Raw genomic sequence first — 21,908 nt, 5'->3', positions numbered from 1 at the left:
TCTTTCGGCCGAGTTCGTGGGAGAACGCGGTCAGGCTTTCCCCTTTCGCTGCTGACGACGCGAGTGGACGCAAGACGCTAACAACGCTGTCGTATGCCATCGTATTTCAGTTCGGTCAGCGACGTACTGCTCGCAGTATCGGAACGTTTGGTGTATTCTTTCTTCCGCTTTTATTATCTTTTTCTTCCACTCTCGTATCTCGTGGTGCAGTGTACTTATATGCATGCTGTTACAGGCAGCCGGGTACGAGTACATTCTGTGTCGCATGTGTATGTGTACGCGCGTATATGTGCGTCTCTGTTTCCTTCGTCTTTTTCATACATGCACTCACGTACACGAACTATTCCCTTCTATTATATCGTTCTCTCTTCATCGAGAAATCAAAATATCACGCGTATACCGACAGAAAATGTGCAAGATTAGTGGTACATAGAAGAGAAAAAGAAGATAAAAGTAATCGAAAGAAAAGAAGAAAAAAAACGACGTTCATCGAGCAATTTTAAGCAAACGCTATTTTGACAGCACACAGAAGCAGAAACAGGGCAACAGCTCAGACGGTTTCCCAGCGTCTTTCCCTTTCTCGTCCTGCCGGTCGAAGCTTCCTCGTCGTTTCTTCTGTCCCTCTTTTTCTTCCGAACATTTACGAGCGAGAGAAAAGATCAATTGCTTCCAGCACCCTTTTTCAACATTCTTAACAAGCAGAAAATCATTTTATACGCATTGGTGAGTTTTTTGTTCTCTTTATATATATATTTATATATATATATATATATATATATATATATATATATATATATCTTTTACAAATTTAAGGAAGAAAGAGAGAGTAGGTTGTTCTAAAATAATGAGAATTCGATTTTCATCAAAGAATTAAAATCTGAAATCTCGTCGCGTTTTTTTTTATATCATAATCTTTTAAGGTTAAGTATCTCTTTTTGTGGCAGTGTAATCTCATCGGCCAATCAAATGCATCGTAAGAATTTTAATAGGGAAAAATAAAATAGACGAATTGGAGGATGTTGTAAAGTTGTAAGATTTACTCAATCGATTATATTTATTTTTATTGAATTTGAAAGCTCGTTCTATTTTCAGTTTGCATTCACCGGAGTACTTTTCGAAGCGTCGTATCGTAACGGTATGGAAAAATCCACGCATCCCCGTTATCCTTGTCGCGTCGTGTTTATATGTTATATGTGATCGCGTTTATGGGGTTATATGGGTTTGCCGACGTTCATTCAAAAAAAAGAATTACATTATAATATAGATAACTGTATTCTGTATTTTCGAACAAAAAATTTCTTCATGTTTTTCGTTCAGGAACATCCGACCGATCAGCTGATGCAATACTAAGGAAGATCAAGATCGTATTTTTTCATTTTTTCTTCTATTTCTTTAATCAATTTATCGCTCGTTACTCGGGGACTGTACCGTGATCGAGATCGTGTCGCGTCGAATCGTCTCGCATAGAAATTCCTCGTTCGTTTACTTCCGCTTCAAAGAAAGTCTTCTTTGGCAATAATAACATATCGATGCGAAATTTCATTTGTAAGCGATTTTTCTCCATAATTGAGTCGATAAAATGACTTCGTTTTGTGTATTAATCAAAAACAAATAAAGCGTTATTTTATTATATTATTATATTTTATTATTTTATTATATAATATTTCAAGTATAGAATATGGATTGAAAAGAACATTAAAGTTTGGTAAGTGTCTTTTCAATTAAAATCAAGAACACGATGAATAAAAAAGACTGATCGGAAATTTTGCAAAGTATGCTACTCCTAGGAAATCAATGGTTTAATGATTTTTCATACTCGATGTGTGGGTACGTAAAGCAATATTAGAAAGAAAAAAAGAAGAAAGAAAAATAACGAATTATTTGTTATTTCTTTCAAAAGTTTTAGATCACAGAGCTCTTTCTTATTACGTCAAACTGGTGTACGTACACATATTATATATATACGTAAATCGAATTTCCGTTTCAATCAATATGCAGGATGATTTGGTATAGAATATTCGAGAAATACAAGAAATATAAATACAATACATACGTAAATATGGAAACATCTAATGCGGTCTGCGCTATAGTATTTTTACTAGAAAATAATTCGTAATAAAAATGCAGTGTAGTCGAAAAAAAAATATCGTTATGTCTCTTCTGACGTCAATACTTAAAAATGATATTCGATATACTCATTGTTCTGAACTGTATAAGAAACGGTTAAGACTCCCTCGCTCTCTCTTTTGCTTGTCTATATGACTAGTCGATGATCTATCGTTTAACTATGCATATATGTAGGTACTTCTAAATAAAAGAAGTAATATTTCACTTCTGTAATTGAAGCCGTTTTTATTATTGACTTTCCATTTGAAGAATGCTAAATGAAATTATTAATAGAATCTGAAAAAAGGAGAAAGGGGATGGGGAGGAAGAGGGGAGAGAGAGAGAGAGAGACAATCATTATTTGGATGAATTGACTCTATGGGATAGAAATGAATATCGGTACGACGATGTATCTTACGATCGTTCATTGAACTATCTTATCTTTTCGAAATAATTTCATTTAATCGAGAGAAACATTTAACTTTTTAGAAATAGATTTCGCGATGCTGATCGTGAAATGGATAAGTTTTCTTCTCCTTTTTCTTCCATATAACCAAATAAGATTTTCGAAAATAATCATAATCGTCACTTTGAAGTTTACTTTTGGTTAGACTATTTGCGTGAATGAGTAAATATTATTTTCATATATAATGTTTGTTTCCATTAGACCTAATCTAAACATTTGTCGTGAATCTAAAAAAAAAAAAAAATACTAACGGCCGTTCCTTTTTTCTCATTGTGGCGAAAGAAAAGTTGCCACGAAGACGTTCGACTTTCTCGCATGTATCGAACTCCGCTTCTGGCGTTGTCGTGAGTATTAATGGATGATAAGAATCTGACAACGGGTCAAAAGTGATTCTCATTCGCCTCAATATATTTCTTTTTATGCTATTTAAGGCGATCTATTCTGGAGCAGAAGAAACTCAAGGGATATTACAATTGCGATTATGATACTGAAATTATGAGCTCAAGGCCGAACAGAAAAAATTTCATTTCCTTTTTAATAAAATTTTTAACAAAATTTTTTAATAATAGCAATGTCAAGAATATTCGAAGAAAACATTTTTTCCTTGTTATGTCCCTGATTAGATTGCTTCATCGAAACGGGAACATGAAGACTTAAAGGAAAAACAACGATTTTTTTAAGAAACGCCATCGATTGTTTTTATCAAGTTGAAGGTCGTTTCGACTTTTATATACTCTTGTGTAACGAGCTAATAACTATTTATCATATTTATCATATTTAATTATAAATTATATTTAAAATAAATCATTTATTTATATATATATATATGATTATTTCTTGGACTGATATATATATATATATATATATATATCATATACATATATATATATGATATATATATATATACATATATATATCAGTCCATTTATTTTTAACTATAAAATATGATGATATGGAATATTTAATGATAAATAAAAATAGAGATAAGTATGAGACCAGTTGTGTTCATCATGGTATGTTCGAAAGTGCGATTTCGAGAATAATTTCGTATTATAAATATATTTTCTTGACTCATAGCTAACGAATGTGTTAACTAGATGTAACTCGTGGTTTTCATTCGATTCTCTATGCTAGTAGGAAATAGTAAAACTTACTTTTTTTACGTTAATTGAAAGAATGTATGTAAACTAGGAATATTATGAAATGCAAATAAGTCGTTCTTGTGTGTTCAAGAAATGGACGCGGAAATTTTTACGGTCATTATGAATTTTACGCTATTTTTCAATATAACTGTATTTAAGTTTTGTATTGATTTTAAAATGAAATCTGAAACGCATTTATTTTGTTTTAGTAGTAACTGTATCGGTTAATTTAATAAAAAACCTGCAAGTTTTCGTTTATCATGTTTTATTAATTCGTCTTCTTTCTTCGCTTTACGTTATCCGAATCGATCATCGATATTGAACGCAATAATACACGATTTCTAAAATTACCTCAACTTTATCAATGATCGATACTTCGACGCGTAAATAATTTTAATACTAAATACAACATTTTTGGGCACTCCTTTGTATATACACTTTGAAAGTTCTCTATTGAAAATGTTACTTGTTACAAGTTCGAATGGGAATGCGAAAATAGGTTTTGACGTGTTTCTTTTATGTACATATAATATATTGGGTTGGCAACTAAGTGATTGCGGATTTCAAATAAGAAGGAAACGACAAAACCCGCAATCACTTAGTTGCCAACCCAATACATAATAGAAGGCTGAAACACATATACATATACAATATTCTCCGCAAAGAAAAAAAAGAAAGACGTTCTCGATTATGCTTTATTATCGCAAATATGTAAGTACTCATCGTCGTATGTACTTCCTGGTTAAAATTTCGATTCAATTTTTCCGCTATTCCGTTTTATTCGTCATCTGAAACGATATCGATTAAATCATACTTGAGACTTTAGCCATATTTGATTTCTTATAGTCCGTGAAAATAAAAAGCGGAACGAAATAATCGAATTTTTATGCAAGATTTCTTTTAGTTATAACGTGACAGAATTTCATTCTACGTGCTTGAAGGTTGCGTTTTGACGAATTCACTGCCATGGGCAACGAGCAAGGACATTCTTATCTACGAGTGAATATCCGACGCTATGTATATGAATTCTTTAGCGCATTATGAAGAACGTTACATTCTTCTCAGACATTTTCTATCGTGCGTTTTGCTAATTCTCCAACATTTTTTCTTGGACATGTGATAAGTTATTTCTTGGATTTGTTTCATGAATGAATAATAAAAGAAATGATAAGAATATGAAATGAAAAAATTGACTTTAATTCGCATATCTACATATCACTTTCTCAATCCAGTATGTCTTGTAACCTATAAAATATTCATTTATGTGATTATAAAGTGAATAATTTGGAATGTATACATATTCTAAATAACTGATAATGTCAAGACAATATTATGACGTTAATAATTTTCATTCTCCCTAAATTTTATATTTATGAGGATTTCTTTCTTTAACGCTGATAATAGAGTCCACTCGATGAAGTCCTGAAATTTCGAATATGAAAATGACTCGATTAAATCGTGCCTTGGTCGGTAAACATGAAATAGCATCATCGTTTTGCTTATCGATAAAATTCCACTTTTCTTTCTCCACGAATCTATTCTTACGAACAGTTTACAAAATTGCTACTTCCAATCATTATTGCGGATATATTATTATTATTATTGTTGATCGATCTTGGCGAGCACGCAAAGGGAAGCTTTGAAGCTAGTATGCGTAACGGTCGAACGTGCTCTTTCAATAAGGAAACATAAAGCGGGTATCGCCACACGTCACAAACAACGATTTGCGCTAGTAATATTAAGAGGAAAGTTCCTTGAAAGATTGGCTTGTTTCGTTTTCTTTCCTTTTCTTTTTTTTTCTTTTTTCTTTTTATATCGTGTTGACGAATCTGAAAATATACGGCGTAAGAACGATTTCCTCTCCAACTTTCTTTTTGACAATACATTTATGAGAGAAAGAGAGGGGGAGAGATAATTTTGAATATTACGCAAAGTAATGTTCAAAAAAGACCATATGATTTATATAATTTCATTATTTCATAATAGTCTGTCACAATCGTCGTTGTCCATTTATTAACATAACTATAATTCTCGAATTTTTAATTGGAACGCGTAGAATATATTATTTTAGAATAGTACATACATAATTTCTAGATTTATAAGTACTTAGCGATCTTTTTTCTTTGGAATCATTTACTTAATATTTATTAATAAATGAAAGAAGAAAAAACGAATGCGATCAATCGAGCATTAAGATCGTCGTTTGTTGCTTCATGAGGTCGTTAACGTTTTCACGTGAAAAACTATTCTGATTCAACGAAGAAGATTCCGGTTTGTTGATCTTTAGACTTAGTCTACTTCTAACACGTGGAAATTGTCTATTTAATCAATGTGAAATAGTATACAAGTCATAATCAATCAAATCAGACTTGATTGTAGAGATATTCACATTGTTTTTTTTTACTCATTTTTATTAATATTTCTCAAACTGGTCAATCGTTAATAAGTTTATCGTAAGTTTGTCAGCTTCGTAATTTCGAAAAAATTTTAATATTCCTTTTTTATTTTATCGTTAATATAAATACGGATTGGCATCACTCTCTTCGTAGGCGTTCTTAATTGAACTCAACGATGTAATGATTCATACTTGTTTGGAGAAAAGGCACGAATTTCTCGATGATCCACGAATCCATCTCTCATTTTTCTGTCATTTTTTTTAATTTGAGTGTTTTCGAAAATTGTCTCGTAAGATTGCAGAAGATAAAATAATACTTACATTTATTTGTATGAGGATCTCATAGATCGCTACTCATTCGATATATAATATTATCATAAACGGTTTCACAAAATCTATGTGTTCACTGAAAAAAATCATATATCGCGATAGATCGAGATCGATTTAACTTAATTTCTAAAGTCATCTTTCAATTATTGACCAGATAATTTACTAATAATATCCAATCGCATTAATATTTCAATTTAAGGCGGATGAAAATAGAAATCTCTTACGCAACGCGATATCTTATCAATGATTGTATAAGTCAAGCGCTGTTCGTTCTTTTTTTAAGCAAATAGAAATGAATGCGCATTGACTTCGAAAAGTTGACAATTAAAGATTGGTTTTATTTTACTTTTTTTTTGTTATTTAAAGTAGAAAACACCATTTCGAGAGTCTCTCAAAGATATCGATATCTCAAAGGATCTCTAAAGTTTGATTTTATCTACTTATACACGTGCGTATACATGTAAATGTACATATTATATCTATTTTTTAAAAAAACACTTATCGTCTACTTTACTTTTTTAATGAAGCTAGAAACAAACACTTTGTTTAGCACGATCGGAATGCCTAAAGTAACGCACGATAAAAACTTTTGTATTTACGTAAATACCTAGATACGATTATGTGACATTTGTCGTTACTTTTATCGAACAATCATGGCGATTTCTCTTGACCTTAAAATGATTTGTCCATAGTTTGGTTACCAGCAAAAATTTAACGACTAGACTAAAATAGTAAATGGCAAGCGTGTACTGTTGTTTCTTCGCTTTCCTCGCGATATGCCTACATATAAGATTGCAAAATAAGAGGATAAATTCAAAAGGTAATGTCATGGTGTTCTAACATTTACCATATCTCTCGTTTTATCCTCAAGGTCTTTGGCAGGCAGGAAATAGAATCAGCAACGACAACGACAACGAAGACTTCAAAGTTACGAGGAACCAATAGGAAGATGTCTCGTGTTCATTACAGTTTGCTCTGGATCGTTAATGTCTACCATAAAGCTTGATTCTTTCGCATATTTGGTGAGTAACACAGAATCTTCTTTTCTTTTTTTTTATCACACAAGATTTTATATAATTCATATAAAATCAAAAGTTTTTGCATTATTGCTCGTATTATCTCTATTTCTCTATTCTCCATTTTTCTCGTTTTTTTTTCGTCGTAATATTTTCGTTTTTTCTCTATTGTAATAAATCATTGATGACAATAAATGCGAGAATTATTCCTGAAAGGTTTTTGCGATTCTTCTTTAATATCAAAAATTCGATAGATTAATCGTTTTCCGGAAGAGATAGAACCAAAGAAAAGATGTTTATAATTTTGCACGCGCACGCAAGCCCGCATGAGGAGTCCATTGTAAGTTCCTGTGCACGTATTCCTTGATAAAAAATGAGGAAGAAAAGTACTAATTTCTTTCTTCCTAGGCATTTACGAATGATCCATATTTAAAATATTCTTTCCTGACTTTATTCATTTTCGAAATATTCTATTTGTTTAAAATTTATGTACATATTAGAAAAAAATCGATCGCCTTTTGATAAGTGACAAATGGTCAAACTCATTGTGAATCCTCTTGCCAGAAGATTGATAAAATCTTTTACTTGTATCTTTTATTTCTTAATAGAATCTTTTACTTTTAATGTTTATTCTTTTGAATAAACAATTAAATACTACTATCAAATGATATAAGACGTCATGACCTCGGGTCATAAGCCACATATTTGTATTTCTTGGGTAACTGCATAATAAAATATCAAAATCTTAGCTGTCATCACGAAACTATAAGTAATAATATAATTCTAACATATCGACATTTCGAACTATCCAGTCTAAACAACTCTTATAGATTTAAGACTGACATAAAAAACGATTTGATATTTTGAAACCAAGCTGTCTCCGCATAGTGCATTGTCCTTGACATGTGCGTCATCCTTTACAAAGACTTTACGCTAACATTTCATACATCTGCTTCAAATTTGTCCGTTTGATGTTATTCTTACGTCTTACAAATGGATGTGTTGTAAGAGAGGAACACAACGAATACATATATATAATATATATAGATATACATACAGATAGGTATGCGTACGTACGTATGATTTGCTTGAGCGTTCCTGATTAGCGGTCGGTTGGATATTTTTAGAATAACCGTTTTGTTCGTTACGATGCGAATTATAACGAATCTTTTCGATATAATCATCGGAAGTAATTTTTTCACTTACGTATCGATTTAATAAGCAGATAGGCAAATAAAATAAATTTATGCATTGACACATGTGTTAGAATTAAACGATTAAAGAAGTCAATGACATTGACGAAATCACACATCGTGACGTCATTTATGGTTGAATAGTTTGCATATTAAAGGCATGTTGGGACTCTTAGTAGACATCGGAAGAAAAACTAAAGGTGTGCTATTCTGCGTTCGATTCTTTCTTCCACGCTATTTACGCGCGACTTCTACACCAACTTTTTTTGATTTTATTTGTTCTTAAAACAAAATGAATACTTATTTTTCCAAGCTGGGAACAGATTAAGTGCTGGGTGCCATTAAAAATGATAACGGATAATATTAGTAAAGTATAATTGTATGACAATAATTGCGTGTACGTACAATAATGATAATAATAATATTAATAAGCAGTATAATATAATAATAAAATACATTATTAAAATTTTTAAAATCTATCTCCTCTGATAATGTTAAATTCAAGTGAGAAAGAAATAAATTAAATAAAGTGTAATAAGCGTCAATGTAGAAGAAACGAATTGTGGATGTCTAATCTTATTTCAACTTTAGATTCGTTGTAAATTGTCGACTAGTGGCCGGCGACCAGGTCGATCAAAAAACTAGATGACCAAACACTGTGACCTACGAGTCGCCGGTGACTGGTCGATAGTGAGCATGCAACCAAAACGACTCATCATGATAATTTACGGCTTCATTTTACCTTTTACGAAAATGGAATTTTCTCTCTCTCTCTCTCTCTCTCTCTCTCTCTCTCTATCTCTATCTCCTTCTCTCTATTATTTGCTTTTTATTCGTTCTTTATCTACGGGCCATGGATCTGCTGACTTGTTGGAACTCTTTCGGCTTGAAAACTTGATGCGCTGCCAAATCATGTGAAGCAACTGTGGAAGGTTGACATTGCGTGGGTCATAATAGAATACTTTTCTCTTTTGTTAACTTACACAAAACAGAAAATCGAAAAGAGAGCAGGAAAGACATAATCACAATTTTGTGACCTTCAAACGAGTTATTTGTTATTTACAAATGGTCGTCCTGTTATTATTCATTTTCATTTATTTGTTAAACTCATCTATTCTTTTTTATCGTGATTAGATCATTGATTAGATGAACGTATATATTTCTTATTATTTTACTTAGTGAATTCGAAAAATTTGGATTTCTTTCATTTTTTATTTTTGTCTTTGTTTCTTCAATTAGAGAAGAAGAGAGATATAGGTTGACATCAATTACGCTTGTCCTCGTGAAGACATCTACATATATGTATGCATATACATAATTGCATCTTTTTTCTTTTCTATGAATTAGATCATATTAATGCAGACGTAATTCCGATAACAGTTGACGAAGAAACTTAATGGAAAAATCATTTCCAATGATTTCCACGCCGACGTCTCTGTTGCCGCAACCAATTTATAAAACATTGTTGTAAAATTAAATATTCACGAACAATAAACAGCGTTTACAACTTTTTCCATCGGAAAGAAATATCAAATGATGAGTAGTTCAAACAAACAAACTTTTGCTTTTATTTTACTTTATCTAGTTAAATTTTGAAAAGAAATATTTTCTCTTGAGCGAATCACAAAACTCGAGGAAAACAATTCGAGTTGTTCCGCGTATTCCAATATTAACATATCGCTTGAGATCGATCGCGACGAGAATAAAAATAAACTGTGAACTCGTATAATTCGTAACAGATAAAAAGAGACAAAGAATGTAGCGGGAAATTTGTTTTTGGTTGAATGGCGTTATATAACAGAATCTTTCAAGACTTCTCAAATTGATTAAAGCGTGAACGATCGTTCACGAATCGTCCATAAGATTATCTTGTCTCTTCCGACTTGTTCTTGCATCGCGAGAGGTATTTTTATGATGGGTGCGTTCACGGGGGAAACCCGTTGAAGTCTAAATATAAAGCCGTCGAGGGATTTCAACTTCGCTGCCACGTTACGTATCGAGGTCGTGTCATTTTTTCATCTTCGCCTCGCTCCTCTTCAGACGTCTCGAAATTAACCTATTTTTGAGCATCGTATGACATGATGATATTTCAAATACAACTTTAAGATGCATTGATAGTGTGACGATAACAATAATTGATCTCTCACTCTCACTCTCACTCTCTCTCTCCCTCTTTTGTTTTTCTTCTTAAACAGAATATTTGCATAATTGATTCTAAACGTCCGTTTTTCCAAGTTCTTTCTTGTTTTCGATTATAGCGTAAACGTGATTTTCCTTCCGTATAGTATCCTATATGTATACGTGTAGTATCTTGCATGTATTCGTCTAGTACCTTGTATATATACGTGTAGTACTTGACATTGCTACGGATGATTGTCTATAGAAACGGAAGAAGAATAACTGAAATCCCGATAAAAAGAAAAGATATGACAAACGATCCTCGAAGAACAGAACGATGCAATAAACTCACTTTTTATGGGTTACCTGACACACGATAAGATTTCTCGAAGGTCATAGTCGACTTTGAAATGTCTGTGTAACGGTTGAATCTAATGCGAAATTTGAACTTTGATCCGTAGAGAGAAAGCGTTGCCCGATGTAAGAAGGATAAATGCTTTGCAGATTGAGTATTATAGCAGAAGAGCAAATTCCATAATCATGTTCTTTGTCTACTTTTAAATAATGAAGAATTTGGAAAAATTACAATACCTACAGATAAATTTTGCATAACTCACCGAGCAATTATCTCTACTTTTTAAGATGGTATGTTCGGTATTTGATTTTATTTTTTTCTTCGAAATTTTAACAATAAAAAATAGTTTAAAACAACAAATCTTTCAAATTGTTTCAGAAACTTGGCTGTCGGCAACCATTTATGAATGGATCTTGAAGATTTAGAAAGATGGTGGAAGAATCCAGGGATCGCCGTTTGGAGTTTCGTGCTCTTTGGCTGTTTTCTTCTCAACGTGATCCTCTTCCTCATCTTTCTCATAAGACCCGGATTGCGGACGATTTCGAACAGGTTCGTGTGTTTTCATCGATCTCTCATGACCTTTTTCCTTTCGTTCTTTTTATTTTTTTATTTTTATTTTATTCCTAAAACATACCGCCGTTCTACTTTTCGCGCCAAAAATCTTTTCTTAACCGAAGATAATTATGTGAAATTCCAAACAAAATCATAATTCTTCGGCTCTTTATTTTAACGATTTAACTATTGGCCCATGTAGCTTCTGACTTATTTAGGTAGTTGTTTTCTTTTGTTATTGTCTCATCTTATCGATTATAGCATCACTTATCGATAGTTTCATAATCAGACTTTGTGGCATTATTTTATTATTCCTGTTTTTAAGGTTACATGTTCAATTATTTAAAATGACACGGCAAAATAAACGGAAAGGTTTATAAAATATTTCTTTGCATCTTATTAAAAGAAATCTTAGAAACCGTTGTAATACTTCTAATGATAAATTTTTATGCGTGTTAATGCATTATGAAAAGTCTAACGAAAAAACAGAAGTCACAAGAAATGAAGAATTATAAATAACGTTAAATATCAACCAAAAATAAAATAATGTTTGGAAGCCAACAAAGATGTAAAAGCAATGTCTTTTTGTACATCTTCGTACGATCTCTGCCAAAATTTTCTCTTATACATATTTTTTCATAAAACAAATTGACTTTTTCTATGCGATCCACTAAAATATGCGAGAATTGGTTGGTTGAATGCTGCATTGGAAAATTTTAGTTCGCCATGTTAATAAGATCTTTGAAGGATCTATTGAATATTTTAACTGATTTTGATTTCAAGGAAAAATGCCCTGGATATGTTTTGGATATGCTGTAGGTATTATGTTGTAGGTATGTTGTGGTTATGGTAGGTCATCTTTTTCTATGATTACGCGATATTTGTTCCAACGTTTACGTTATAATAGAAAATGTGGAAAGACTAGTTTATATTCGTATTATTATACAATTCACAAGATAATTATAAATCAACAAGATATAGAATCATTTAAAAAATACTTACAGAACTTGTCGCTTGTTAATTCTACTCAGTAATGTTCATTATCACTTTTTTTATGAACTGTTTCAATCTCCTAGACATAAAATCGACAAAATATCGAAATAACAATAATAAATATCAATAATAATAGCGCTTATAAATATCTTCTTGTTATGTGTTATATTTTCTATCAGTTATAATCAGTACATAATATGATTTGTCCCGAATATAGTACTGTGCGCTTTAAAGATAGCTGAAATAACATAAATGAATAAATAATAATAATAATAAAAACGTAGTAGAACTTGTGGCAAGTTGTAGGTGATTGGCAACATCTCGGACTTGAGCATTCCTGAGAACCTATAAAGATCCTCGCCTCTGGCTTATCTTAGCCGGCCGGCCAGAGTAAAGTCGCACAAGCTACATGCTCGAAGGGTGAAAGTGTTAAAGGCATAAAGTCGGAAGTAACGCTTAGTGAAATTGCAGCACACCTTTCTACACTTTCAGCTACTCACGCCGATATTGCTTACCTATCATTATACGATGACCTTTTAGGGGGTCCATTTAGTGAGTCATCTGCCAAATTTGTATGGATTTTGACATTATAAATAGCAAATTTCCGAAATCTTAAATCAATAGCCAAACATAACATCACAATAGTCTAGTCATTTATTTTATTCATATATTCATATATATGTAATGTTTCTATTTGATTTGCAATTTCACAAATACCTTAAAGAATCGAGTATTTTGCGCCTAAGAAAATATAATAATAATAATAATAATAATAATAATAATAATAATAATAATAATAATAATAATAATAATAATAATAATAATAATAATAATAATAATAATAATAATAATAATAATAATAATAATAATAATAATAATAATAATAATAATAATAATAATAATAATAATAATAATAATAATAATAATAATAATAATAATAATAATAATAATAATAATAATAATAATAATAATAATAATAATAATAATAATAATAATAATAATAATAATAATAATAATAATAATAATAATAATAATAATAATAATAATAATAATAATAATAATAATAATAATAATAATAATAATAATAATAATAATAATAATAATAATAATAATAATAATAATAATAATAATAATAATAATAATAATAATAATAATAATAATAATAATAATAATAATAATAATAATAATAATAATAATAATAATAATAATAATAATAATAATAATAATAATAATAATAATAATAATAATAATAATAATAATAATAATAATAATAATAATAATAATAATAATAATAATAATAATAATAATAATAATAATAATAATAATAATAATAATAATAATAATAATAATAATAATAATAATAATAATAATAATAATAATAATAATAATAATAATAATAATAATAATAATAATAATAATAATAATAATAATAATAATAATAATAATAATAATAATAATAATAATAATAATAATAATAATAATAATAATAATAATAATAATAATAATAATAATAATAATAATAATAATAATAATAATAATAATAATAATAATAATAATAATAATAATAATAATAATAATAATAATAATAATAATAATAATAATAATAATAATAATAATAATAATAATAATAATAATAATAATAATAATAATAATAATAATAATAATAATAATAATAATAATAATAATAATAATAATAATAATAATAATAATAATAATAATAATAATAATAATAATAATAATAATAATAATAATAATAATAATAATAATAATAATAATAATAATAATAATAATAATAATAATAATAATAATAATAATAATAATAATAATAATAATAATAATAATAATAATAATAATAATAATAATAATAATAATAATAATAATAATAATAATAATAATAATAATAATAATAATAATAATAATAATAATAATAATAATAATAATAATAATAATAATAATAATAATAATAATAATAATAATAATAATAATAATAATAATAATAATAATAATAATAATAATAATAATAATAATAATAATAATAATAATAATAATAATAATAATAATAATAATAATAATAATAATAATAATAATAATAATAATAATAATAATAATAATAATAATAATAATAATAATAATAATAATAATAATAATAATAATAATAATAATAATAATAATAATAATAATAATAATAATAATAATAATAATAATAATAATAATAATAATAATAATAATAATAATAATAATAATAATAATAATAATAATAATAATAATAATAATAATAATAATAATAATAATAATAATAATAATAATAATAATAATAATAATAATAATAATAATAATAATAATAATAATAATAATAATAATAATAATAATAATAATAATAATAATAATAATAATAATAATAATAATAATAATAATAATAATAATAATAATAATAATAATAATAATAATAATAATAATAATAATAATAATAATAATAATAATAATAATAATAATAATAATAATAATAATAATAATAATAATAATAATAATAATAATAATAATAATAATAATAATAATAATAATAATAATAATAATAATAATAATAATAATAATAATAATAATAATAATAATAATAATAATAATAATAATAATAATAATAATAATAATAATAATAATAATAATAATAATAATAATAATAATAATAATAATAATAATAATAATAATAATAATAATAATAATAATAATAATAATAATAATAATAATAATAATAATAATAATAATAATAATAATAATAATAATAATAATAATAATAATAATAATAATAATAATAATAATAATAATAATAATAATAATAATAATAATAATAATAATAATAATAATAATAATAATAATAATAATAATAATAATAATAATAATAATAATAATAATAATAATAATAATAATAATAATAATAATAATAATAATAATAATAATAATAATAATAATAATAATAATAATAATAATAATAATAATAATAATAATAATAATAATAATAATAATAATAATAATAATAATAATAATAATAATAATAATAATAATAATAATAATAATAATAATAATAATAATAATAATAATAATAATAATAATAATAATAATAATAATAATAATAATAATAATAATAATAATAATAATAATAATAATAATAATAATAATAATAATAATAATAATAATAATAATAATAATAATAATAATAATAATAATAATAATAATAATAATAATAATAATAATAATAATAATAATAATAATAATAATAATAATAATAATAATAATAATAATAATAATAATAATAATAATAATAATAATAATAATAATAATAATAATAATAATAATAATAATAATAATAATAATAATAATAATAATAATAATAATAATAATAATAATAATAATAATAATAATAATAATAATAATAATAATAATAATAATAATAATAATAATAATAATAATAATAATAATAATAATAATAATAATAATAATAATAATAATAATAATAATAATAATAATAATAATAATAATAATAATAATAATAATAATAATAATAATAATAATAATAATAATAATAATAATAATAATAATAATAATAATAATAATAATAATAATAATAATAATAATAATAATAATAATAATAATAATAATAATAATAATAATAATAATAATAATAATAATAATAATAATAATAATAATAATAATAATAATAATAATAATAATAATAATAATAATAATAATAATAATAATAATAATAATAATAATAATAATAATAATAATAATAATAATAATAATAATAATAATAATAATAATAATAATAATAATAATAATAATAATAATAATAATAATAATAATAATAATAATAATAATAATAATAATAATAATAATAATAATAATAATAATAATAATAATAATAATAATAATAATAATAATAATAATAATAATAATAATAATAATAATAATAATAATAATAATAATAATAATAATAATAATAATAATAATAATAATAATAATAATAATAATAATAATAATAATAATAATAATAATAATAATAATAATAATAATAATAATAATAATAATAATAATAATAATAATAATAATAATAATAATAATAATAATAATAATAATAATAATAATAATAATAATAATAATAATAATAATAATAATAATAATAATAATAATAATAATAATAATAATAATAATAATAATAATAATAATAATAATAATAATAATAATAATAATAATAATAATAATAATAATAATAATAATAATAATAATAATAATAATAATAATAATAATAATAATAATAATAATAATAATAATAATAATAATAATAATAATAATAATAATAATAATAATAATAATAATAATAATAATAATAATAATAATAATAATAATAATAATAATAATAATAATAATAATAATAATAATAATAATAATAATAATAATAATAATAATAATAATAATAATAATAATAATAATAATAATAATAATAATAATAATAATAATAATAATAATAATAATAATAATAATAATAATAATAATAATAATAATAATAATAATAATAATAATAATAATAATAATAATAATAATAATAATAATAATAATAATAATAATAATAATAATAATAATAATAATAATAATAATAATAATAATAATAATAATAATAATAATAATAATAATAATAATAATAATAATAATAATAATAATAATAATAATAATAATAATAATAATAATAATAATAATAATAATAATAATAATAATAATAATAATAATAATAATAATAATAATAATAATAATAATAATAATAATAATAATAATAATAATAATAATAATAATAATAATAATAATAATAATAATAATAATAATAATAATAATAATAATAATAATAATAATAATAATAATAATAATAATAATAATAATAATAATAATAATAATAATAATAATAATAATAATAATAATAATAATAATAATAATAATAATAATAATAATAATAATAATAATAATAATAATAATAATAATAATAATAATAATAATAATAATAATAATAATAATAATAATAATAATAATAATAATAATAATAATAATAATAATAATAATAATAATAATAATAATAATAATAATAATATGTGGGAGATATGAAGTGAATGGTAACACTTTCATGTGAGAAAATATAATTGCTATTTGTTAATATTATTATTATGTAAATGTATGAGCATAAATAGACACCTTATATTAAAATCCTATCATAACAAACGATCAAATGTCGCTGTGTTATAAATGTCGTTTTTTGTTATTGTCGACGAAGGCTGTTTGTAAAAATTTGTAGGCAGAAAACATCTATTCTATCTGTCGTTCTTTCGTGTTTCTTTTAAGGCCATTCTTTCTATTTAATAATACAAAGGGATTTGGAATCTTGGCAAATCACGCATTCTCTTGATTCATTGTTGGATTTTTGTTATTTTTTCCTATTTCTTTTATTCCGTAGCATCAGGAGCATCAACAAACTCTTCTAATCCTTAACTATTTTTACGTTTTTCAGATTCGTGATGAATTTGACCGTCTCGAACCTGCTAATCTGTGCGCTACTGAATCCTCTCTTAATCATGGATGCCTCACCAACGACTAAATCCGACTCGTCACCGTTATCAGCGGAAAATATCTGCGCGGTATCAGAAGGTGCGACGGCCCTCATGACAACTTCCTCGGTGTTATCGGTCTTCCTTATAGCCATAGATCAATACTTCGCCGTGGTGGATCCTTTGAGATATCGCGCAAAGGTCGACAAACTGAAATCTGGGATCTTAATAATCTCAGTTTGGCTCATCTCCTCGATATTTGCCCTTTTGGCCTTCTTAAATCCAAATCCTCGTAGCCTTTGGCTATCTTGTAATCTACAGTCTATATCAGCTACTTATCTATCTCGAAACTCGTCCATAAATTTACAGAGCAATTCGAGCTTTGGCATCATCAAAAATAAGACTGTCGATATAGAAACAAAATGGATCGAATTCGTCGAGAATGCTCCAAACGAAAATTCGATGACCTATGGTACGATTTACACGATGGTGCACAGTTTATTCGCCTACCTCTTACCGTTTGCCTGTGTCTGTTGGATATACGTAAAAATCTATTCTGCGGCGCATAGGAATTCGGAAAGAACAAGAAGAACTGGTTCCAGACCAATACTTTCGTCGGCAAGTTTTTGCGAGGATCAAAAATCGCAGCAACAACAGAACCAACAAGTAGATAGTTTCGTGGAGGACTGTAGAAGAATACCTAAAATTTCGAGTCTCTCGTCGATTGACGAAACTAGCGAGACGACTCAACCGGCGGGAAGCCAAGTACTTCGCGGACGTTCTTTTTCTTCAGCTTTAGAAATTCACTTGACTAATCTTCCTTCCACCAACGAGGTTTCTTCGTCTACCACTGTTGTATTTACCGTAGGACCCGATACTGACGAGTGCTCGTCGTATCATGAGGAAAATGAAAAAAACGAATCCAACAAATCAGATCTTCCTATCTCGACGAGGAAGGCTGACTTTATGGAAAAGGACGAAATAAATATCCAGCTGTTTCCGGATCCTACCAAGTATGATCTCGTTAAGAATCGGTTTCTGGATCGATCTGATCATAGAAGGAAATTGTCACATAATCTTATGTACGATCAGATGTTGGTGCAAGAAAGTACGAGAGATTCTTGGCTCAATAATGACGCTGTAGCTGATGTAAGAAATTCGGATACGGAAGAAGATATTCCTTCTGAACGTTTTCGCCCCACAATCGAAGACGATGTGTGTCGTCAACAAAAACCCATATATCTTTCACCATATTCGGCCTACGAAACTGCCTTAAATCGTAATGAAGAAAAGGATGGCATAGAAGTAGATGGTATATATACTACTCAAGGTTTGAGATTTAATGACACTTTCGTTCAAACCAAAGATCATGGAAATGTCGAAGAGTCTGATAAAAACGAATTCGAACGGTCAAAAAATAAAAAACATTACGATGGATTAACCTCAGATTTTGAAATAACCGAGGTAATTGTCGATAACTGCGATGTCTTCAATGTAGAAAATACTGGAAAATCCACGGAAATAGTGTTGAACGGTACTAACACTGAAACATCCGCTTGCCTCTTGACACCTATTGTAACGATCACGCCAGCTCCTAATAAAAGTACTTTGCATCGAGTTGCCAGTGTCAGGAGTACTTCTAGTTACATAAATTCTCTTAAGTACAGGATCAGTAATGGTTCGTTATTCAGATATCGAGAGGAGACTAGAGCTGCTAGGATAAGCGCTTTAGTCATTGTGATGGGCTTGATATGTTGGTCCCCATATGAGATACTATTGCTTCTGAAGAATTTTCCGCCTTATAACGATCGACGAATCGCTCACGAGTATGATGTGATGGCACTGTGTTTTCTTGTTCTGGCTGCTTATGTGAGTCCGTTGCTTTTCGGGTATCGTTCGAAAAGAGTTAAAAGAGAGCTGAGGAAGTTCTTTTGTTTCAAAAAAGAGTTATCCTACAAAAATAACAGAAGCCTTATGGCGAAAAAGGTTTTAAAGAGACGTCATAGTAACACGTTCAGCCAAATGGAGCAGGAGAATCGCTACAATATCTTCAATTGTGTCTATGGTAGAAATCGTTGGCCTAAGGAAAAAGTGCAATTCGTTCAGGTGTCAGATACCGCTTTAGCGGTGGAAACCTGCAGAAGTAGCTTTTCAAGTGGTGCGAGTACACAAATTTCGAGCACATCCACGGACGATTGTTGATAAGACGTTATTGTAGATTAATTCGGTCATTCGATCTACAGTGTTCCTTGGGAAACTCGCTAATGAATTAATTTTCGTGCAATCGATGAATTTCAATTTTCTTTTTAAATATACAAAGGACTGTCGAAGAAAGTGTAAATATACGAATCGTCGTCAAACGCATTGGAGGTAGTTTATAATCCATAGGAGGTAACTTTGTTTTCGAACGTTTATACAAAATAAGTCATTCAAATTGAAATTCTCAATATTTGCCTTATTTATAAATATACAAAAAAGAATATAAGGAAAAATAGAAATTATTTTTTCTTATCGTTATACTTGTTGCTCAATAAACAACAAATATATTGTGGAGATTCAATTTAAATGACATTTTATATATGTGTGTATATATTTACTCATTCGGTGGATGTATTTATTATTCATTTTTATATCCATCCTCTTCCATATATCTCAAACTAAAATTTAATAAGTAAAAGTGGATGATCATATGACTTATGGTATATTTGTATGTATGCGGTCTGGTATATATGATGTATTCATCTTGGTCAAAACGATAAGAGAAGATAAGACGAAAAAAATGTTCAAATCGAAAGTATTCCGCGTAACGACAACAGTCTTACCGCTAGTATTACAATCTTTTTCTGGAGATAGCTGTAATCATGATTGTAATTGTACTTTAGAATGAGCATGGCTTCTTTCTTTACACTTTACGCTTATTCGCGAATGTTCATATCGACATTTATGCGATTTACTCTCTAATATATTTTATTATAACTATTTAATATTATAGATACATATGTTCTATGTTCACCTTTCAGTATACTTCTTTTAACTAGTTATATACATCTGCAAGCATATATTCATCCACGAGAAAATATGAGAAGATATTTTTTACAAAAATATGCATGTTCGCCTACTTCCGCTCAGTTTTATTATGTAAATATGTATGTACACAATCAGCATTTCATGACAAATTACGAATTTACGCCTTGGTTTAATGGGTCGAGGATTTAAACTATATTATGAATATATTATTATTTTGTACATTACAAGTATAGCTCTTTTATTTATATTAAATAATCGCTGTAAATAATATTACGATCAAATTCGCAACTACTTCGTTTCAATCTTAATCGTTTCGGTAATTTAGTAACGCGTTATATAATAGTTTGTTGATTATTGAGATCATTGCCTCTTCAATTTTTTAAGATGTAATTCCATTAATTGTGTACTTCGTTAATGTTTACTTCATATCTTTTCGTTTTTATATGGCCCGAAATTCGATTTTCGGACGTTGTCGTCATCATCTTAACAATGTGATAATAAAATAACAATAATAATAATGATAATATATCGAAAATCTATTGACGTTCGATGTGAAACTAATTTATGTGACTTTGTCAATAAAAAAAATGAAAAGAGCTACAATGATTTCTTTACGCGCTACATTCAAAGCGAGGT

General features: G+C 26.2%; 1 protein-coding gene across 4 annotated transcripts; it reads left to right on the top strand.

Moving 5' to 3' along the window:
- The first annotated feature begins 33 nt into the window (after positions 1-33).
- Positions 34-21,869, top strand: LOC124428722. 4 transcript variants are annotated; one of them, XM_046973121.1, is made up of 5 exons: positions 34-723; positions 7,311-7,461; positions 11,228-11,411; positions 11,500-11,670; positions 18,209-21,869. In XM_046973121.1, the coding sequence occupies exons 4-5, from the start codon at positions 11,528-11,530 to the stop codon at positions 20,445-20,447; spliced, it is 2,382 nt and encodes a 793-aa protein (XP_046829077.1). In that variant the 5' UTR covers positions 34-723; positions 7,311-7,461; positions 11,228-11,411; positions 11,500-11,527; the 3' UTR covers positions 20,448-21,869. The 4 variants fall into 4 exon arrangements, with proteins under 4 accessions (XP_046829077.1, XP_046829088.1, XP_046829069.1 ...); XM_046973132.1 differs by lacking the exon at positions 7,311-7,461; XM_046973113.1 differs by lacking the exon at positions 11,228-11,411.
- Positions 21,870-21,908: the final 39 nt, after the last annotated feature.

Source organism: Vespa crabro, chromosome 1, assembly GCF_910589235.1.
Source record: "Vespa crabro chromosome 1, iyVesCrab1.2, whole genome shotgun sequence".
Taxonomy (NCBI): domain Eukaryota; kingdom Metazoa; phylum Arthropoda; class Insecta; order Hymenoptera; family Vespidae; genus Vespa; species Vespa crabro.
Note: the sequence above shows the minus strand (reverse complement) of the source record. Positions and strands in the feature narration are given on the sequence as shown.

Bases quoted from the DNA above. Each gene is read 5' to 3' on its own strand.
- LOC124428722 (XM_046973144.1), top strand. From the start codon at position 11,528: ATGGATCTTGAAGATTTAGAAAGATGGTGGAAGAATCCAGGGATCGCC. The intron at 11,671-18,208 runs GTTCGTGTGTTT...TACGTTTTTCAG, and splicing joins TTGCGGACGATTTCGAACAG to ATTCGTGATGAATTTGACCG.